Below are 22,814 nucleotides of genomic sequence, written 5' to 3'. Positions count from 1 at the left end.
ATGTGTGGGCCTCTGAAGCCTCAAAGCCTCTGAGGATATACTAATTATCACCCTCCAGGCAAAATCTTACTATCTCGTTAGTCCACTGAAGAGCTGGCTGGACTCTCTCTTTCTCTCAGTCCCACTCATTCCCTCCTTCACTCTGTCATTATCCTCTCTACTGTCCCTCCCTCCTCCCTCTCACTCCTCCTCACTCAGGCCTCCTCCTTCCCTCTCTTTAATTCACTTTTTCTCCGCTGCCTCCCCCTCTTTTAATAGATACCATTATAGAGAGAGTGCATCTTCACTAAAGAGGAATCCATCCTTTAACACAGTGCCTTCTTAAAGGATTACAGTGATGCATGAATATACCCAAGCATCAAAACAGCTTTATACTTTGTCTCTAAAAGCGATAAAGCATTTCCACGGATGACTTGTCATAAATGCTGAAACCCTGCACCTATATTGTTTGGGGGAGTTACCATGAACACCTCATAAACAAGTCTCTGACACACTCATAACATCAAAGGCATTGTAAACCTAGCGTATTAAATGAGCCATGAGCATGCACAATAATAAACACACATACATCCACGCAACAACATAGCCCTAAACAGCAGCTGAGTGATTAGAGCCAGCGGGACACTCTGGGGCCTTGGAGGGAGCGGTAATGATGCAACGTCAACCTTTGCTCATGTCTCATTGGCTCACGCTTCTGCTGAGTAACCGCCGAGACTTAATTGAAGGGTACACTTCGTTAACACTGTTGCCAGGTGACCAGAGAGGCCTAATTGAAGGGCAACGCTTCATTGGATCTGTGCCTGTCCATCAATCAGGTGTATTAGCGAGAGCTTAGCTTTTTATCTTTGTTGGCAGAGGAATATGTTGACTGGAAGAAGGAGGAAGTGTGCGAGGAAGAGAGAGGGGCAGAAAAGAGGAAACAGGGAGAAGATAAGGGGTGCAGAAAGAGAAGGAAAGGGCAAGACAGAGAAGGATTAAGGATGCATGGCAGACAGAAAAAGCAGCAGGAGAAGGAAGTCCTCGGGGATCTGATTATCAGATTAAGCAGTAAATGCTACATCAGCAATATTTCAGGATGGAAATGAAAGCTCTCCTGGCAGGAAAAAAAAAGCCTAATCTTCTGTTTCTAATTGGATAAAACCTACGCTTTAGCAAGGAAATGATCAGAACTCAACTCAGAATGACATTGAATTCACATGCACCGTTCAATTTCACAAGAGGATTCTTCATTAGAGTACATTATATTAACATTTCATTCTAATTCTGTGTCTAGAGCAGTGATGAAATTTAAAGTATTAGTTATCATTGCAGTTAGGCAAACATAACTCCAGCTAACTGAGTCCTCAGGCAGTGAAATGAGTGAAATGGGCTTGTAAGTGGATTCCTACAAACAAGATGAGATAATATAATGAGGAAATGAAGGCTTTTACTTTGTTAATATAATGGAAACTGAGGAGGGATAATTTAGCATTATCATAAACTCAGTATATGGGTCAGTGGTAATTAGACTAATGAGTAGAAATATTCTATTATGCATCGAGGCCTGTATAAAGGTGTGACGAGTTTACTCTATCATTATAAAACATATAGGATCCTGTCTGTGCACCATGACAACTGCGTGGGGGGAAAATGGGAGAAAGAAAAGAAGCATCAAATATCACCACCAGACTGTGAAAGCTCTGTCAAGTCTGTCACTGTTCTTGACTCTTGAAGATGTCTCCTCAATACAAATTAGGGGAGCAAAACTGAAAAACATCCAGCCTGAAGTGGTTAAAGAAGTCATCACCAAGAACTCTTGTTGCTCCTGTGGGCGCCGCTGTCAGCGATCGGGCTCTAAATGTACAGGTGAACGACTCTGAAAAGGTCAGCAGAGGTGTGGGATTGATGAAAGCTCTGTCAGATATCACTGATGAGGAGGTGGCTTGATGAAAAATGTGTCAGCAGACACCATGGAGGAGAGGAAAAAGCTCCTCGCTTTCGTTGTTTCTGCTGCTGCTGAGTGCACAACGCCCGCGCTGCTGCTTTCCAAGCACGCCTCTTTCTCCCACATGGAGAGAACTACAGAGAAGCATGAAAAGAAGCAGCTGTGGATTGTGTATCATCTCACTGTCTCTAAGGATCTCCTGCATGCAGAAAACACACTATGGATAGAAAATATAACACAAGCACCCAAACGGGGACAAGAGGCCTTGTTCATACATCCATGAAGGTCTGAGTCAATTAAAGGCAACAATTCTGGTGAAGTGCTGAGTAGCATTTGTGTTGATGGCAGACAGATTATGAGAGATCCTTTTCCCTGTCCAGAAATCTTAGACGTTATTAGTGTTGTAACAACCCTGGCAGGGACCCGCTGACTTTCCTGCCAAGTACGAACCGCCTGTTGGTGAGGGGGCTGTGCTGTCAATGGAGAAGCGTGAGGCCTTTTTGGCTTGGACTTCAAGTCAAGTTTGCTTTTAAAACACATTAGTCAGGACACTGTGACCACTGGCTTGAAACCAGGACTGTCCTCAGTTACTGTACTCTGGTATATGTCATTGACGTCAGGCCAAAGCAGTGATTCACACAGTCATCCTTGACTCAGCATCCACCCAACATGTGCAGCAGCGTGATCCTGGCAGCGTCACACTGTGTGCTACATAAACCTAATTTTCATTTCATTTTTTGGCCTAATGGCTGAAGGTTATCATATAGAGAGGACGACTTATAGGAAGCAATGTACAAACTGCAAAGTCCTGACACCTGTTAGCCATCTGTCTGTTATTTTCAAGTTAGCCTCCGTTCTATAAGCATCTGTAACTCAGTGCAATCTCTCCTTGAGGGTTTAAGAAACAAGCTCTAAACACAACAATGACATATTACCTTTTAACATGGCATTTTAATTTGGAAACAAACAGGCACTAATTTACATATCCAGGAGATACAGAACAATGTTAGCATTCATTGGGAGTGTTCATTTGGAGTGGCGTTCATTTTAGTGCTTGTGTCCACCTGATGAATGTAAGTCTGATATTCACTCTCCTTTTAGCTCTGTTTTGGTCTCCACAAACTCCGGGGGAAAATCAGGCTCTTTAGTTGCTAAATGCTCCACAACGTACAGCTGTGGGTTTGTTACTATGAGCATCACCATGACCTTTCAAATACACATAATGATCGTTAAAAATTAATGATTATAACAGCTTTAACAAAGTTACACAACAATTTATTCACACAACAGCCCCCATGAAGTTTTACAAGCATGGCAGCGCGTGAAACACATCATTGCAACTGTTTGTTTCTCAACAGTTCACTCGAAGTTACGTCTGCAGAACGGTAAGAACAGTAAAAGTTCTGACTTGGGAGAGTTCACATTATTCACATTATTAAGTTAAGTCCATTACAAGCCTTTTACCATTTAATTAGTCCAAATAAATTACTTTTGTTGTGTTACAAATTTGAAGTTTGTTAACAACTGCAACAAATGAACGCAGATATAAATATCTTTATAGCTATTTCTTATTTGCTAAATGAATTGAAACAGTGTTAATATTTGAATATATTAAACTCTATCAAACGTGGTGGCTTTGCAACCATTTTGCCAACGTTTTGTTGCATTTAATTCTTTTTGTCAAGTGGGAGATGTTTTAAATTAGGGTTTCTTACATCTGGAACTTCAGGTCTCGATATTGAAAATCAACTCAAAAATCAGAGTTATATCTATCAATCTAAGCTTTGTTGATATTAATAATGTTCCCTTCGAATATCTCTCTCATCACCACTATGAAATTTCATCAGTTCTTCGAGAGCAATGTTGTGTTAAATTTGATCAGAGCATCAGGACTTGCACTGGCTGGCTGGTTATGTCCAGATGTTCCTCAGAATGCATCAAACAGCTCTTTCTTCCTGCATTTGGCACTTTAATGAAGAGATTTCTTAATGTCATCTAACATGTATGTCATCTAACATCTAACAAGTATGGTGCAGACTAAGACATCTAAAATGTCTTAGTCTGCACCATACTTGTTAGATAATCTGCAATGTCTCTGTCAGAGTGTTTACTGTTGCACCAACAGTAAAGTCCAAAGCATCTTGCTGTGAGTGTGTGTGTGTGTAATTATCTGGTTTATTGTCAAGTTTCCACTCCAACATCAATAATAACCATTACTAAATCACTTAATAATTTTTGCTGCATCTGCAGACATTTAGACTCCAGCACGTCATCCTCTTTTGGTATTATTTCAGCCTCAGTGCTCAGTAGAATATGTCAGAGATGATGGATAACGCTCATGAGTAAACGGACCCAATGAAAAAAAGCTACACAGCTACTATGCTACACTGCTGTATTCAAAGCCTGGCAGCTAGAGAAAAGACAAAAAGAAAAAAAAAACTATATTAGCAGGTCTGTCATGTACCAAGCAGTGGGATATATTACAGCTTGAAGCAGTTTTAAAACAAGTTGGGGCCCTGCCAAGAAAGTCTCAGAGCAATATCTTCAACCATATGGATGGGGGAATGCATTCTGTGCTAGCTGGCACAGGGCTCTCTGACAATATTTAATATTGTATAGATATAACCTGTTGGGAAATCATGTTCAGGACATCTATGAGGCTTAAATGAAACCAAAGTTCAAACAGTGACTTTTATGAAATTCACAAAACATGTACCTGTAATAGTTTCTTCCTTTTAATATTGTTAATGTGGTGTCTGATTTTATTATACTGGGAAAATTGACCAAAATACTCTACAATCCTTGCATGAAAGGTGTAATCTATTAATGAAAGCAATGGGTGGAAGAAATTTAGAGTTTTTTGTAGTCCACCGCCACAAATTAATGCAATCCATATTTTTTTTAATATTCTTTGTTATAGTGTGGTTTCATGTCCTGGTCAACAGATAGTTACCTTTACTGAGATGCAGAGCAACGCTGCCACCATGTGGACAAATGAGGAAACTGTTGAAACAACCTTCTAACTTATATTTATGACTATGGCAAATATGATAAAATATCTTTAAAATCGTATAAAAATAACAATCAAAACAGTGTCAAATATACACTAAAGTCGCTAAAGAAGTCAACATGCGGAACTAGTGACAGGCATTTCCACTTCACCGGAAGTGGACTTGTATTTCGGCTGCACAGACCCAGGCGCTTCCTGTTGCGTTTGAGAGTTTTCGCTGGCTTGTTGAGCAGGTTTGGTCATGTTTCGGAGTGCTTTGGTTCGGCTGGTGACAAATACAGTCGGTGTTCACCGCAGTGCGAAGTGTGCTCCTTTAGCAGCTGCCTCCGTGTCCGCGCGGAGCTTTGCGGACGTGAAGGACGAAGTGACGCCGCCTTTTGACGCCGAGCTGCTGCACTTCCTGGTGTGTCCGCTGTCCAAGAAGCCGCTGAGGTAAAACAGACACACACACGGGGTCAACTAAAGGTTTCACATGTCAAAACATTTATCACTGACTATGTAACGCTACTCCATGTGGTACTTCAGTGTCGTCCTCTGAAATCTGGAAACATCGTTTTGTTCCACGGATAGTGAATCTTTAAAGTTAACTACGTTAACGACGCTGAAGTTAGCTTCCGAAACATAAACAATGATATTTAGGAGCCGATTCTCCGTTTTTTTCTTACGCTTATGAAAGAGTGTCAGACATCGTAGAAAAAGCCTCAACGCTGTTAAAACCCACTTTCAGATATTCCTGATGAAAACAGAAAAAAGGACGATTTCACTGATACGTCTCCATCCAGACCACATTATCACACCGAAATATCACTGAAATCGCCCTTTTTTCAGTTTTCATAAGCAAAATAAAGGTTTCACAAATCTGAAATCGGGTTTAAACAGCGTTTAGGTTTTTGCCATGACGTTTAACACTTTTTCACAAGTATAAGTGATAGAAAAACAGAGAATCAGCAGCTAAATATCATTATTTATGTTTCCCTTTATTTTCCCTTTAACTTTCCCCTTAACCCCGAATTGGAAGATAACTTCAACGTCATATATATTTTTAGCTTTACGTCACATTTAACCATTGTTTTAACAGCAGTTAAACCACTTCGACAGTACACAAAATCAAGCAGGGCATAAATTCAGGTTGAAAAATAGTCACTGAAATGCATATATTTGTGACCATTCAGATTCTGACAATAGGAAGTTAAAGATCCCCTCCAGACTTGCATTAAGACATATGAAAATACTCAGCTTGGAACAATGTTTGTCTGGTATGTGTTTTTCCACAAAAAAGTATAATTACTACTTTAAAATCCTCAAAATGAGCTATTCCACACTGAATATGCAAATATATTTTCATTCTCAGTGTTTGTGCACTGCAGGCTTCAAGTGTCCGCATCACACTTGTGTAAATTGAATATGGGACCAGTTATCAGCTATCAACATACGTTATATGGCGGAAATTGTCTGTTTCACCACAGAATCTGGTAGATTGCAACACCAAATGGAGCACAGCCAGCTGTTACTGAGTAATGATTGTTGTATTCAGGTGTTGTGGGAAAAACGATAACCTCAGCTTTTATGTAGTAAACATTACACAGTGAGAAAATGGCTTTTCATTCTAAAGATTACAGTTTGCATCATATAAAAGATCTGTGTTGCTGTTGTCCTCGTCCTTCTCCAGATACGAGGCGAAGACCAATGAGCTGATCAACGAGGAGCTTGGCATCGCATACCCCATCATTGATGGCATCCCCAATATGATCCCTCAGGAAGCCAGACTCCTTCACAAAGACACAGATACCTCAGCCACACCCACACAAGGATAGAAACTCCATCACGGTATCTTCAGCTGACCCAAGCTAAACAAGAATTACCACTGCGGTGTTTAAAATGCTGTTGGACTGACCTGCTCAGCACTGATGTTCATGTTGTGTTGCTGCAGCGGAGAAAGTTGCACTGCATTCTAGGCTAAAGATACATGTGACATATCAACTCTCTGATATTTATTTAATATAGTATGCTTTATTAGAACCCATCTGCAGGTATGTTCTCCCTGTCGGTGATGGTGGGACTGGTCCCAATAGTGTCTCTCTTCGGTTTGTTCTACTCCGCTGCAGTGGATGATAACTTCCCTCAAGGTTGCACCAGCAGCAACAGTCTGTGTTTCTACAGTCTGCTGCTGCCGGTCACCATACCCGTCTACGTCTTCTTCCACCTCTGGAGCTGGATGGGGATCAAGCTCTTCAGGCACAACTAGGTCATCTCGACTCTTCTGTTCAAGCAAAAATGGAAACACTTTGATACCATTAAAGCCTCTACCACTGACACACTGTACCTTGCATATCTGGGGTCATTCTGTTACTTGGTGTATAACAGGCCAAACAGACACGATTTAATTTAATAGCAGCGTAATTTTACCAATTTCTCCGCTGACACTGGCATCAACGCACCAGGATGAAATGCAGCTCTAAGACATGTTTTTATCGAGATACCAGTTTAATGAACCCATCTTACTCTTCATAAACGTGGTGGTTTGTCTCTGGGAATGATCAAAAGACTAACAGAAACGCAGGACATTGCTAAGCCAGGCAGGACTCTATCTTAAAATAAGTCAACTTTATTAATTAAGATCATGGGTGGACTTTAATATAATGTATGTTTTACTGGTTGTTAGTTTTTCAGCTTGAGGAGGGCTAATCTGTATAGTAAGTATGAGCTATGAATAAACATTTTCCATTTCAGTTGTACTCAATGTGCTTTAAAGACAATCACAGTGTATTAGAGGCTACTGTGCAACTTGTTGGCAAGATATATAAATGTCAAAGTAAAATAAATCAACAATTGTTGGTTCAGTGAGCTTCTTCTAGTGGAATGTTTACTGTTTATGTCACATGGGATATTACACATGGAAATGAAATATAGGTGAACAACTCAAAAATTTAACTTTACTCTGTAATTTGCGAAAAAGTGTATCTTCCTAACTGCAATAAGTGGACCACTCTTCCTTTATAATCAACTTTAATTGATTTTCATACAGCTATGAACTACAATTTGATGTCTACAGTTTTTGATAACACTCAAAAAAGATCTGCCACTGAAACTTATATATAAATGAGTGAATCACACAGAACTGTGTGTATGAAGAACCTTAAACCAACAATATTCTAGAAAAGTTAAAATCTTGAAAATTAAAACAATTGACTAATACAGAAAGTTGTCACTTATACAATAAGGAATGTGTTTTTTATTTCCACAAAGTTCATTTCGGGATAGAATTTGTGTTGACTGTGAAAGACGACGTCCATCATAACTTCTGCAGCTGTCCACTGTATATCAAACAGGGACTGAATGTCCTGACAGTGACATCACACCCGTCTGCTCAAAGGCACTTCACCGCATTAAGGGTTGAATTACATTAACCTGCTAATCTGACACCTGGTATTCTTCAGCCCAAGCTACTAAAACACTGAACTCATCTTCCAGATATTAAATGTTGTCAAGAAGAAAGTGGCAGCCTAATGATAACTACAGGTTACTGTCCACAAATCTTCATATAACCACAGTGTCCCTTCCTGCTTTTCATGTTTCTGCCCTGAGCCAGTTTCATCAGTGGGGACTCTGGTCTGGGCGACTGTCCTTCTCCCTTTGTCTTGAAAAAGAAGGACTCGTTGAGTCTCATCTGGACTGCTCTGACCTGAAGACAAACAAAAAGTCGTTTTCTTATTGAACAGTGACATGCATTTCAAAGGAAAGGTTCACTATTTTTCAAGTCTGTCTTAAAACAACAGTCAGGTGACCATATGAACAGTGAAAGAGGTTTTCCTCATTCCTCCTGTTCACACTGGACATTAAAAGATTCCCTTCAAATGTGCTTTCAATGTAATTGATGGAGGCCAAAATCCACAGTGTGTCCACACAGTCATTTAGTGCAAAAATGCATTTAAAAGTTGATGTGAAGCTTATATGAGGCTTCAGCAGTCTGAGTTAGTCATATCAAGTGGATATCTGACACATTTACAGTCTTTTTAGCATCAAACTCCCTCTTTGTGTTTCCTCAGACAGTGTTTCCCTGATGAACTGCGGTGGAAGCATAGTAACAAAAAGAGGAACTTTGGCACTAAAAAGACTGTAATGATGAAAAATATCTACTTGATTTGAGTTATTTGGACGACTGAAGCTTCATATTAGCTTCAGATAAACTTTTAAATACATTTTTGCACAGAAGGAGGACTGTGGATTTTGTCCCCCATCACTTACATTGTAAGTGCATTATGAAGGGATCTTCTAATGGTCAGTATGAACAGGAGGAATGATTACACCAAGAAAAACATGTTTCAATGTTCATTTGGGCTACTGAATATTGTTTTAAGACAGAAATGAAATGCTGTGAATCTGTCCTTTAATTACCTTCATGGAAACAAGCATATACTCACATCATTAAGACAATGAATTCAGTTGAGATGTATAAAAAACATTTGAGAGAAAAAAAACACAATAAACCAAATGTAGGTGTTTCTCCTCTATAAACTCAAAGGGGTCAAAAATTCTGGAGGAGAAAAACTGAATCATTTATCTATTTGTTGGTATAAATGTAGTAAAATTCAAATACAGTGAGTCTCAAATATATTAATATCAGCTAACCATGTGTATGTTTTTAACTGTACAATTCAAAGTCCTCTCTGGTTGCTTAAACCTCTAAATCTCCAGGAAAAAAAAAAAACAGATCTTGTTTGGTGTCACCTGGCTCAGGTCCACCTTGCTGCTTCGGCAGGGGGGCTCGTTGTCCTCGCTGGAGGTTGTCGTGTCAGCAGACTTGAGCTCTGACTCTGACTGGGGGCTTGGGGTGGGTTCAGCTTTACTCTTGGCCCTGGCAGACCTAAGCTGTGGACCACAAGGCTCTTTCCTCACCTCTGAAGAACAGGACAGCCACGCACCGTGGTCTTTCAGTAAGCATGACGGTTTCTTGTCACCGCACTTCTCTTCATCATCTTTGAGCTCAGTCACTGACATCGTCACTGACAAACAGCTGCAGAGGTCTTGTCTCACCCTCTGCGGCAGGCTCAGGTCCAAAGGTTTCAAGTCCTCAGAACTTACAGTCGATTTACTTTTCTGACAGAAGTTGAGGTAGGAGGAGAGTTCAGTGGTGAAGAGGTTTTCTGTCTGGGTGGAAGTGCTTGCTGTGGATATTAGGGGAAGCAGGGATGGTTCATGTGTGTAGGGAATGCATGAAAAGGCCTGTTGGTTTAAAGTACTGGAATGTTTCTTAGATTTTGCAACATCAAGGGATGTGTTCACCACGATCGGCTTGTCCAGGTAAGGATTCACCACATTGGGCCTTGCATGAGAAGGACATGACACGTCTTTCTCCTCAGTGAGGTTTAACTCTCTCCATGTCTGAAAAGGCCATTTTTCCTTTATGGGATTTCTATTTGCTTTGTGTGACCCCTCTGATAGCTCCATGTCTCTCTGTGTGAATATTTGTGGAGTTGTAATAACAGCTTTGTCGCTGGCTTCACCACTAGAAGCGTAGGAGGGGGATCCTCTGAACGTCTTCTGGGTGATAAACAGGTCCTGGCTGTTCATATTGTCACCGCTGCATTGAGAGTCATTATCATGCGGCTGATCCTGGTTCTGTCCTGACTCTATCACCTGCGAACACCTCTCACCGTCTCTCACAGCCTCGTTCCCCAAGAGGATGCTCTCACTGGGTGACTGCGGAGATGAAGAGACGAATTTAGGACGTTTGGCTTGAATGTAGCCGGGTGATAAATCAAACATCACTCTCTTTTTTCTTTTGGTTTTCTTCTTGGAGTCTTGAGTCAGCTGATCAGGGTTTAGCTTCTCAGTGCTGCTTCTCAGATTCGATGCTTCAGATTTTGCTTGTGCAGTAGGTACAGTAGCACTGCTGCCACATGTAGATACAAAGCTGTCATCTAAATCCAGAGACAATTTCTTTTTCTTTTTCTTCTCTCTCTTCTTGTCCTTTTTTCTCTCCATTGCTTCTTTGAATTTGGGGTTTTTCTTTTTCTTCTTCTTCTTCTGGACGCTCTCAGTTGTCTTCATGGTTATGTTGTTTTTGCATTTTTGGCCTTTATTATTCTTCTTTGATTCCTTTTTTCTTTTTCTTTTCACAGGTGAAGTCCAAGACTCCCAAAAGAAGTGGGCCTCCTCACAGTCACTCATGAGTCTGTGCAACAGAGAGAGGAGGGTGTATAGTTTTTTAAGCGCTACATACAGTACTGGAAACAGGGAGAAACAGCTAGCCTGGCTCTGTCGCCTACCAGCGAGTCTAAAACTCATTCATCAACATGCTATATCTTGTTTGTTTCACCAAAGAGTGAAAAAGTCAATCTGTGGTTTTACAGTGGGGATTATTGTGCCAGACTATTTCTTGGCGGGGTTCAGTAATTTCCTGGTGTCTCTGCTGGTTGCCTGGAAACCTCACAGTGATGAGAAGAAAGCGAATAAGCATTATTTCCCAAAACACTGAACTACAGTAAACTTACTACATAGCAGACCAACAAGCTCTGAGCCAAAACAAAATGGTAATGTGCCATTAGTTATAACTTACAATACAACTGGCCAACTTATTGTAACTTTAGAAACAAATAAAAACTGATGAAAGCAATCATGTACGCCACCACAAATACTACTGCTTTCTCCTGCGGTATTTTCCTGTCACTTTTATCTAGTGGCTCTACTCGCTGTCTACTTGGATGTTACTTTGTCTGATCTATATGTAATGCTCGTTTGATTTGTCTTCTTTATAGTTGCATCACCTGTAATTGGATTTTTATTGATGGATCATTTTTTTTTGAATTTGGTGTTTTGATGATGGTGGTGCAGAGCGCTGTCTAACACATTGCCCCAAAATCTCCCACAGGTGTTCAACTATGTTAAGACCTGGTGACTGTGAAAGCTAGATCATATGATTCACATCATTTTCATACTCATCGAACCATTCAGTGGCCCCTCGTGTCCTGTTTGGAAGTTCCTGCATTCAATATGTTTCCCCTCTCCTTTAGTCAGATCTTACTGTTAATTTGTCACCCGTCTGTTTATATAGATGCTTTAATATTTGCCCTTAGTATCTACTTCTATGTATTTGCTTGCTTGAAACATCATTTTGCTTTGTCTGTTATCTGTATTTGCAGACATTTCAGTTGTGACTGTGTGTGTGTTTGAGCAAGTCTTTGATTCATAACTGCTTGAGACTTGTTGAGAGTTTGTGTTGGTGTGCTCTGTAATGAGGTTTTAAATAGAACTAGTTTGTTGATCATTTTCATGGTTTAACATCAAGGCAGACATGATGAATGTGCACTGCCTCTGTAAAGATAAGCTCTGTGAAGTAAAGACTGTTCTGAATATGTTAATAGGATGGCAAGTCAGAGGGCATGTGCAAAATACCCTTAACAGCTCCACTGACTTTAAAATAGCACTGATATCTATGATAACACATTTTGTATGAATTACAGTTTTAATCCAAAATGTGTAGGCGGGTTTCAAAGATGAAGTACAATCCCTGCATGCAACAGCAGCATAGCCTCGTAAAATGTGTTATATAGTTTACTTAGTCAAAGTTCATGTCTGATACTCGTAATTTTTTTAAATTACACTTTCTTGTCATGAAGTGATTAACAACTTCACAGTGGTAAGCAACAAAAAATGGCGAAAAAAACTTTTTTGCTAACAAAAAAGTGGCAACATTTCGATTTAGGTTGTTAAATACAAATGGAGTGCAACAATGTAACTGTGTCAAGTTGAAGATGTGATATTAGTTGCAGATATTAGTTGCATTTATTTACAATTATTACATTTTTGTAACATTTTGTAACTTTTTACAGTTAGCTTTAGCAAAACCTCTGAAGACCTGACAGGTTTAGCGTAACTTTCTGTCGTTTTTCGCGGTTCGTAAAGGTGACTACGTTATACTGAACAAGTTATTTTGACCTATTTACAGGCTCTAACATGATACATCATTATACAAAACCTTTTATGCAATAACTGAATAATTACCTCAAAAAGTTGGTTCAAGTCCAGCCGGCAAAGTCAACTTCAAAGGGACCGCATGTGCCGCCTCGAGTTAATGTTGTATTCACTGCTTCTCGAAAGGTCCGACTTCTGACAACTAGAGAGAGTACGTCACAAAGTTGGAGTTTATGAGTTTTACAACTACCAGGAAATTTGAGGAAAAAGAAACAACCCCATTCCTGGTCTATTTTGCCATAAAGTTTTTATACAGAAGAGAAATCATTGAAATATATATATATGTAAGATAAATAACAGTGTCAAATCTTTTTATTTAAGACACAACTAGCTTGTACAATTACTGTGGCAAAAGGAAGATGAACATTTTTACTTCTTGAAAACAACACACTAAACTCATCATCTTTGTAAATTAAAAGCTGTACATGCAAGGTTTTACCAATTCAAACAATTGTTTACATGAATGACTCAAGAGACATAACCCATACCGATTTGTTAGTTGATAGCTTTCACGCTCTTCATCTCATAAATGTCACCTCAGTAAAATTTTGATGGGTCATTGCAATTATAACATTTTGTCAGCATGTGAAAGCAACATCGAACTTTCTCCAGGTTGCAGTGTTGCTGTCGTCAGGTTCATTTCCTTGGATAAAATATTTGTTTCATGTGTTTTGGCTGAAAGGTTTTTAATTTAATTTTCGATGAATTCATATTTTAACAACTGTTCAAAAGTTGACCACTAGATGTCGCACTTTACCGTCAGCTACCGTCAGAACTTTGAATGGGATCATGAGTGTGGGCAAACATTAGGCCTAATAGCATTATTGAGGTTGCAGTCAGTAAAATTGACTTACATTTGAAGATGAATAGTAACCCATACGCAACTAAATGTACTAAAATTAAATGATATTTGCTGGTATTCACCAGAAAGTGGTAAGTAATAAGACTTTAGAAGTAAAAATACAATAATAAAGACATTTGATACTTCAGTCCTCCCTCCATCCTTCCATATCTTTTGTTCAGTCAGTCTTGTGCCTCCCTATGCAAATAATTGCTTTCACAAACCCCATCCACACCCATCCTCTTCATGAACATCCCTCCTGTTTTCACCATCCATGACTCATTCTCTCTCTCTCTGTTTCTTAGTTTAAACCTCTAATCTCCATGACCAAAAAGGGCCTAAGGGTGACCCAGAGTTGGCTGTGAAACCCTCCAACAGCACAAACTATTAAAATTTGAGGATTTTCCGCCTCTACAAAAATATTTGATACAGGCTGGCAGGCAGGGACTTATTTTAAAATAATTCTAAATAAATACTAAATACTTTGGCTGTGTGATGATAACTTGACAATCTCCATTACCACTGAAAAAATGCTGATGAAGGTCATGCAATTTGGCTGAAGGCTTCAGGAAAACACCAAATCAGTGGACCTTGGGATGATAATTATGAAAAACTGCTTTTTTCCAGATCAGGAACAAACCGGCAAGCTCAGTTTTACTTAATTTTCCTAAAATGTTTGTTCAGAAGGTATCCCCTTCTAAATAAGCACATACAGTAAGTTCTTCCAGTAACTTTAGGAATGTAGAACAGTAATATTGTTCTTGAAATTATAACGACTATACTCCAGTGTTTTTCCAAACATTTTGCCAGAACAGCAGCATTTTCAAAATCTTTTTGTTTCACACAAACCTGATATTTTTAGGGTTATTATGTAGGCCACAGATAGCTATAAATGTACCTCATACCACAGACCAGCAAGATTACAGCATTTCCATTACAGAGCCTGACTGGCAATTTCTCCTAAGCAATGCTGTGACCCATTTCTGTCCCGCCATCCCATTAGTTTGACAAAAAATGGTCCCGTGCTGCATCTGTACCACCTGCTTCCTCACAAGAACGTCCTTTACCGCTGTTAGTTTGAGGAGTGATGCTTTTTATCAGATGGGTTATTAAGGTGTGCAGTGAACTGTAGGGAACTGCTAATAGGAAGCTGAATTCCATGGAGCACCAGTTTCGTTGATATATTTACACAATGAAACTCTGTGAGGGATGTTTTCTGTTCCCAACCCAGAGTACTTACTGTACCTTAAATAACCCCATTTATCCATCCAGCTTGGGGACATCATCTGTTCCTGGAAAGCACATTTTAGTCAGTTTTTTATCAATCATTTAACCAAGTATAGGTCAGAATCAAATTTTTATTGTACATTTTTTATTCAGGTCAGAGGTCTAATCAGGTGATTATGTGGGAAAGACTTCTACATGTGTGGATCTTTGTCAGCACTCAGACTGATTCAGGCTCGCTGTTGCTGAGAACAGGATGTATTAGACACATTAAGTCAGTGTCAGTCAGTCCACACATATGATTGAGGTGATAAATAACATTATATGACTTGCAGATGGGGACCATCCTCATCTGCTTCCTCCTTCTTTTGACAAATCATTCATCCAAGGTGCTGTATTACTCCTGCCTGCAAATATCCAACGGTGAAATCTCTGAGGATTTAATCATGAATGAGGGTTATATGGCTCATTCTGGGTAGCAAACATTACCCCTTAAAGATGCCCTCCCCTCAAAAATGTGTTTTTCCTATTATTACTTCACTTGGATGTTTGGCCTTCAATGTGCAGAATGATGTACAGTATGTGCAGAGTTTGATGCTAGAAGGCTGTTTTCACATTCGTCTGCATGACGGAGTTTCTCTGCTCACTGAAAATCTGAGTTTAAGGCATCTACCTATGAGCATGATTTGTGACATCACAACTAGTTTCAAGCCAATCCTGATCCAGTATGAAACTTATACAAGTGTGATGTAGAAACTTCAAACCTCCAGTTCACTGAGAATGGACTTTACTGTGAAATATTAGTATATTCATAGATTCTGGATTTTTAGATTTAATTTTAAGAACTTTTAACTAGTTAACTGAACTTTTTTGTGGAATAACCACATCAGACAAAAAATTATTTTAATTTATGTTATTCCGAGCAGAGTATTTCTAGGTGTCCTAAAACATGTCTGGAGGGCTTTAACACTTAAAGTATTAGAGCAGTTGTAGTAATGCCTGTCTTGGGTTTCTAGTCTTAAATTTGAGGTCTTTGAATTGTGAGGTCAGAGGTCAGGTTAAGCAGAGGTCTCTGCCAGACTATGGAATACACTGCCCTGCCCAGAAACTGGTAGACAGTGACTCGTTTTGTGACTCAGCTCTTTATTAGATGTGACTAAACACAGGCAAGCCTAAATAATGGTTCAATTACCCTGATCAGCAGTGTTTGTCTACCTGAGTAGTAGACTGTCTAGTTTTTTGTATTTATATTATATAAAATGCAGTGCAACTCTTTTTATTTCACAGCAGGATATCTTGGTGACTACTGAAAAAGAGGATTAAAAATGAATGAAATTTGCTGAGCATGCTGCCAGAGAGGATAAACCCCTTTTCTCCTTTTTAACACTAATGGATTGTTGTGTGTTGCAGCTTCTCGGTTCCATTAGCAATTATTTCGACTTAGCCTAGTCTTGCTATGATAAATTGAATGAAATGAAAGTGACATACATTCCTGATGTCATTTAGCAGCATGAGCGGTGGTTGTATCTTACCCCGTCATTGCTCTGTCAGTGCTGAATTGACATTTAAATGTAATCACAACATTTGAGACGAGATTTTCAGATCAGATCTTTGCCTATGAGTGGTTAAACACGAAGAAGTTGATATCTGTCCCACAAAAAAATAATTGCGAAATGATATTTTTAATAAAAGCAGTGCAATTGCAGCGTTGACATCAGCAAAAAATGTTGCTTGTCATGAAATCCTTAAAGCTGCACCAGTCAGTGTTTTTATTTTATGTATTTTTATTTTGGGGTGGGAGGACATTTTATCCCCTTATTAGATAGAGAGTTGACAAGAGACAATGGGATGGAGAGAGATGGGGAACAATAACAACATGTTCCTGACATGAGCTAGGGACATTGCGGTTCATGGTCAGTTCTTTAAACCCTAGCCCAGCTAGTGAGTGACTAGCTGGTCAATTAATGCAGATTTAAGACTGAATGTTCAGTAAGATGTACAACAGATGAAACTTTAAGGACAAAAACTTTATTATATTTAAGTTTAAACACCCTGAACCTTGGATTTATATAGAAATAGAAAAGGGAAACCACAGCAACAAACAAAAAAGCAAATATAGTCACATTCTAAAACCTTGCCATTTTTTGTTATGTGGAGGCTCAAAAATGTTGGCTATTTTTGGTATCACTGGGAGTTTAAGGAGGTTATGAGTAAGACTTTGATGGCCCGCAGCACTAAATGACCATAGTGGGGGTGGATAGGGTGATTAACACACATGAGTCAGGAACTTCTTTGCCAGGGGCTGAGATTTCTACTCCTTCAACTCACTGTCAAGCCTGCACTGTGTTTTGGGAAATAATGTCTCATTATTATCTCAAAGCTTCCCAAGTGAGGACTATTAGGGGGATATTGTATTATCTCCCAAAACCATTAACATGTTTGGAGCAGTAATAAGATCTCTATAAACCCTTGTCTCAATGTTCCCATTGTGCTCCTAGATTACTCCTGTTGGGGGCATTTCATTTCCATATGTGGGGAGTTCTCCGTTGCCATGGTGATCATGTACAGACAGCAAGGTAGCAAAACCGTGAAAGCTCAGAGAGAGATAGAGGGGGAAGGGAGAGGTAGTGTGTTTTCTTATGAAGTCAACTTTTCATTTGCACAAGGAAAATTGTGTCAGACTTTTCATAGTCGCTTTCTTATATTAATATAAAAGTGTCAAATAAAACTGATGAAATACAACAAGTGATGATCAAATAGCTAAAGTCATGCTAGCAACTCTGTGAGACTGCACTTTTAGGCACAGCGGTGCAAACATCATCATGCTGACATGCTCACAATGATAACGCTAATATGCTGATGTTTAGCAAGTAAAATGTCTGCCATGTTCAACATCTTAGTTTAGCAAATGTTAGCATGATAAGGGGCATCAACATGTGTATCATAATTCCTCCTGTGGAAATGTTCATGTCTGTGCCAAATATGACTTCAAACATTTCTCTCAAAACCAAAATGTCAATCTTATGGTGGAGCCACAGGATCACCAAAGTCAATCAGACACATTATCTAGGGAACATAAATGTCTGTACCAAATTTCATCCATCCAATAGTTTGTAATCCTGAGTCTTGACCAAAGTGGTGGACAAACCAGCCAATAGGCCAACATTGCCATCCCTATAGCCACACCATTAGTGTGGCTAAAATCAATAGATCCAAACTATATTCTATACACATTTCTGTCAGCACATAAATAAAATTACTAAACAAAAAGCAGGTTTCAACATTTCTTGGCAAGAATGTAATGCCTTCTTTTCTGTGCCTATAAATGGTGGATTAATCTCATTCAACTTGTGTTCAAATTTTACATTGATCTTGAGAGTTTGGGGACAGGGTTCATACAGGTTTCATAAGGTCTATTAGTTACTGCTGACATTAACTCAACAATAGGAATGCAATTTGCATGAGATTTATTTCCTAAGAGAACTCTGATAAGGATTGTATTTGATGAAAGCTCAGACAAACTGATAACAATACTAAAATGTAGAGGACACAAAAAAACAGTTTTGGTCATTTTATCATTCAGACAGCATGTCTCTGCAAATTTAATAAAATTCCTGAGGCAGATGGTTTATGCATTTTAGGCTTATGGCAGAGTTATTGCTTGAAAGCGAGCTGTGTGAAGCCAAGAGGAGAGTTTGATGGCTTGTATTAACCTACGTTTCAACAGTCAGACTAGTTCAAATTGCTATATAAATCATGTGTCTCTCTGCATTTGATGATCCACTTTAGTGAAATCAGTTGAATTGGTGGATTGTGCAAATGCCTGATCAAAGCAATCAGTCCGGCTGAGTGAGAGGAATTCAGGCAGTGGTTATGGTCTGGCAGTTAAATGATGGTGCATTGCCTTAGGAGGCAGCACAAACCTGTCTGTATTTCCGCGAAAAGAGGGTCAGGCTGGAGTGATGAACTTCCTGTAATGCCCATGAGCTTACTCACTCTTAAAGTTGACCCTTCACCCTGCATCGTAAATCCTGCCAGTCACAATGGGTTGTAAGGGATTCCTACTCATTGTCATATTTAAGTATTCTTAAATATGCTGTGAGAAAAATTACATTTATGTAACTGCAATTATGTTAAGTATGTACTTGCTCATCTATAAGCTATTCTCAGTTATTACCTGCTCTCTAAATCACATACTTACACAGACAGAAAAGTATATATATTTATATATACTTTTCAAATGCATTTTGGATGTGGATGCAGTTTAGGAATACAAGTCTGCAGATGTGTTTAAAGATTTATTTTCCCCACCATACTTAAACCTGCAGTGACCATTATTTTTATACTAACAATAGAGCAGATGAGTAAATGTACTGTGAAAAGTGTTACTTGTACCAACAAACCCACAGATAATTATCACCTGACTCTGCCGTTACTCTCAGCTCCACAGAGTTTTTAGCCTCTTTTAGCTCGTTGTTTTGGTTTTCTGTTCTGCAATCCCCATCAACCGTGTTTCCAGTCACAACAGCCAGGTCTGTCAGCAAAAACGTTCTGGTAAACCCACTGTGCACTACCTGCCACTACTAGAGCATTTAGCAGCTAAAGAGCTAGTTAAATTTCTCAGGAGTTATCGGAGACCAAAACAGAGCTAAAAGGAGAGGGAATACTGGACTTAAAGGCATCAGGTTGACAGAAACCCGGCTGCAAATGATACTAATGGTGCTACTTGTGTCTGATAGATGTGTAAATAGGCAATGTTTGGTAACATGCTTACCACGACAACTTAAATAAGGTGATAATATGATGTATGATTTTTCTCTAAAATGTTTCATCATATCCTGAAAGAAAATCCTGAATCACAACCTACATCTGTCATGAACAGCACTCTTGTTTCTCCATACTCTCTTTCGAGTGACATGAGATGAGCAGCATCTGTGCGATGTTACTCATCTTCTCTGTCACCCGTCTCAGGACATGCCGTCACCCTCTATAAAAGTCAAAGCCTAACCTGAAATAGCAGTCCCCTTCTCCTTATTTTCTCCACTGTAACTATTCTTAAGTTTTGGGGACCAGCTTGGCTTACTGATGCACCTGACTTGCAATAGCTGTGAATGTCAAGTTAATGATGATGCCCAGCAGGTCAGAAATTCCTTTGTTTACTGCTCCACTGAGCACAGTGGCTCTAAGCATAAAGATGAATCTTTATAAAATGATAGAGTCTGGTATATTGCCTTTCTGGTAATGGAGCCACCTTTTTGTGTTGTTGTGGGCTTACTGACTTTGACTTGAAATCTGCCTTGTTGTATTCCCACGCACCTTGTTGCCTTTGCATGCCATAGGTAACATGCTACACATTGAGGCAGCATGAGGTAATGAGGATGACAAGGTTTAGGATCCTAACCTAAGGTCAAAGGTCGATATGTTCAGCGGGTGTCATCTAAACAGGCCGTGGCCACCGTAGTCCGTAATAGTATCACGGGAAAGCAAGTGTCTCTTAAAGGCCCCACCGATAACCATAAATCTTGTAAAGCTGGTATGTAAACAACTTTAATCACTGACCACTTGAGCCGTGTGTTTATGTATTAACAGGTGCAATGTGACATCAGAAGATAATCAATACTGGTTTTTGATTACTTTGATGCTTTCATATCATGCTAAAACTTTGATGGCTCATTCACAGCTGCAAAATTCTAAAATATAAAATTTCGCAAGTAAACCCAAAGCACCAACTCTTCTTTTTTTTAAAAATATATCCATATTTACATGCCCTACTAAAATGTTAGAGGAGCTTCTGTCATCCTCTCTGCCTAGATGAAACTAAAAGTTACTTATAAATCATTGAGCTGCATAGCAGGTCTTAACACTAAACCCACGAGGGTGATGATCAATATGTTTGGACCTGTCAGAGATACACACTACAGAAAAGGTCGTGCTTGAGCTTTAAAGTCCTTAGGTTAACCAATATTCTTAGGTAAAATAACACGTGTACCTCCCTGGTGGTCTTCATTATGAGATACATCATTCAACAACTGCAGCTCATTTTCAACATCTATAAACTTCAAATTGGTTATAATACAGATTAAGGGGTCTGGTGTTAACAGAGCCTCTATGTCATGACATAGCCATTCCCAGCTCTTGCCACATTTAGAAAACTCATACCCTCGTGGTTACCTAATGTGTGGTGTGTGCGACCATAATAAGTAGTAGGGGGCTTCTCTCCAGCGTGAGCTGTTTGGTGTCATGGATCCATCACCCTTGAGACACCTGTGGCTGAAAACAAGGGAGGGGGGAGTTAATAAATAGTAAATAGTGGAGATGATGACCACAATTGCCTGTAGGAGGCTTTTACCAACATGTGGTTAGTTAACCATTTCATATGTGATTGAATGACATTTACATGTTTGTGTCCTCCCTGAGAGACACACAGTGTTGTATGCCACACACGACCTCTTTGAAGATTACAAAATAGACCCAGAGACCTAAAAGATCATTCATACACTTGTAAAGAAAATGCATAATACAAGACAATCACATTCCCCAAGGAGTCAGACATCATTTTCTAAAAGTTTGAAAAGTAGCAGAAACCACTTTCACCAGTTAAAAGTTTTAAATGTGTCTTATTGTATTGAATGTAATTAATATTCTGGATTTTTCACTAAAACTATTAATTGTTACTTCACTGAAATCACAAATCACAAAAACACATTTTTCCACATCCTACTTGTAGTATGTAGCACCGCATATATCGTGGGTTTTATTTACTCCTGACACATCACCATCCAAATGCAATTGGAGTGCAATTTAGTGCTCTAAGCATTGAAAATAACATTTGAAAACTCGACAGCAAGCAAGTTCTCTCTATAGTCTTGTGCTTGTTCTTTGTCACTATAAAACAGTAGTTTCCAGTGGCTGCAGTTTGCTATGTAGGTTGCTGTTTTTGAGCAGCTAAGAATAATTTCTGGGGGAAATTGACGTTTTATCCGAGTATAAAACTACTTTAAAGTGTATTAACAAATTACGTGGCATCGGATCGGTGCATAGATTCGCGTACTCGCCCGTACCTGATCCAGCATTTCGGGCAGTATAGGAGTCATTACTGAAACTGGTATTGGAACAACTCTAGTACATACTGTATGCGCTTATGTAAAACGACCCTTTATGTTTGCTCATTGGAACAAGCACTGCACTTGAATAAAAAATATATTCTCCAGATGTTCAGACACGCACAGCATGTGCACACACACACACACCACTCATGATGAAGACAGTGACGGCAACGGCATCACCCACTGACTCACCTCCTGAACTCCCGCTTACTCTTTGATTCAGGATGTTTTCTCTGACGTCAGGACAGTGTAAAAGATCTTTTTTGGGAGGCAAACTCATTAAAACAACGTTAATTCTTGAGTAAAGTGCCTATGTAACCAGGGAGACTTGCTAATGGTCAATGAGAGTCATAAATCCATCCAAATGTTGGCGCTATTGTTGTGAGGCAGGCTGGGAGTCAGATAAAAAAAAAAGGTCACATCAGATGTGGACTAATAGATCTGGCCAGTCCACGGAGATTGAGGAAAAAAATAAAAGAGAAGCATGCAAAATTGAAAATGTGGAGGGGAAGTTCTGAAGAAAAGAAAAAAAAGACAGTCCTTGGGAAAGTGAAGTTTTGGGCTTAAGAAATAGAGTTGCTCATTTATTGGGTTACCTAAGTGCTGATCTGTTGAAACATTGTACCATAGGTGGAACAAAATGTCACTAGACACTGATAGACTAGACAGAAATATTAAAGAACGGAAAGATTTTGTCAGTGAAATGCTGGCGTTCTCACAAAGGTTTGGTGCATG

General features: G+C 39.3%; 2 protein-coding genes across 3 annotated transcripts; one reads left to right on the top strand and one right to left on the bottom strand.

Annotated features, from left to right (window-relative positions):
• Positions 1–5,087: 5,087 nt before the first annotated feature.
• Positions 5,088–7,256, top strand: zgc:162634 (uncharacterized protein LOC555881 homolog). 2 transcript variants are annotated; one of them, XM_044355437.1, is made up of 2 exons: positions 5,088–5,366; positions 6,604–7,256. In XM_044355437.1, exons 1-2 carry the CDS (start codon positions 5,176–5,178, stop codon positions 6,746–6,748), a joined length of 336 nt encoding a protein of 111 aa, XP_044211372.1. In that variant the 5' UTR covers positions 5,088–5,175; the 3' UTR covers positions 6,749–7,256. Both variants share the same exon structure in this region, with proteins under 2 accessions (XP_044211372.1, XP_044211373.1).
• Positions 7,257–7,405: 149 nt separating this feature from the next.
• Positions 7,406–13,541, bottom strand: LOC122985055. The gene is made up of 4 exons (XM_044355432.1): positions 13,397–13,541; positions 12,939–13,050; positions 9,663–11,109; positions 7,406–8,616 (listed from the first exon to the last, which is right to left on the bottom strand). Exons 3-4 carry the CDS (start codon positions 11,103–11,105, stop codon positions 8,455–8,457), a joined length of 1,605 nt encoding a protein of 534 aa, XP_044211367.1. The 5' UTR covers positions 11,106–11,109; positions 12,939–13,050; positions 13,397–13,541; the 3' UTR covers positions 7,406–8,454.
• Positions 13,542–22,814: the final 9,273 nt, after the last annotated feature.

The sequence above is a fragment of the Thunnus albacares genome, chromosome 7, assembly GCF_914725855.1.
Source record: "Thunnus albacares chromosome 7, fThuAlb1.1, whole genome shotgun sequence".
Taxonomy (NCBI): Eukaryota; Metazoa; Chordata; class Actinopteri; order Scombriformes; family Scombridae; genus Thunnus; species Thunnus albacares.
This window is presented reverse-complemented; position numbering and strand designations above follow the sequence as displayed.

Bases quoted from the DNA above. Each gene is read 5' to 3' on its own strand.
- zgc:162634 (XM_044355437.1), top strand. From the start codon at position 5,176: ATGTTTCGGAGTGCTTTGGTTCGGCTGGTGACAAATACAGTCGGTGTT. The intron at 5,367-6,603 runs GTAAAACAGACA...GTCCTTCTCCAG, and splicing joins CTGTCCAAGAAGCCGCTGAG to ATACGAGGCGAAGACCAATG.
- LOC122985055 (XM_044355432.1), bottom strand. From the start codon at position 11,105: ATGAGTGACTGTGAGGAGGCCCACTTCTTTTGGGAGTCTTGGACTTCA. The intron at 8,617-9,662 runs GTGACACCAAAC...GTTTGTCTTCAG, and splicing joins GCAAGGTGGACCTGAGCCAG to GTCAGAGCAGTCCAGATGAG.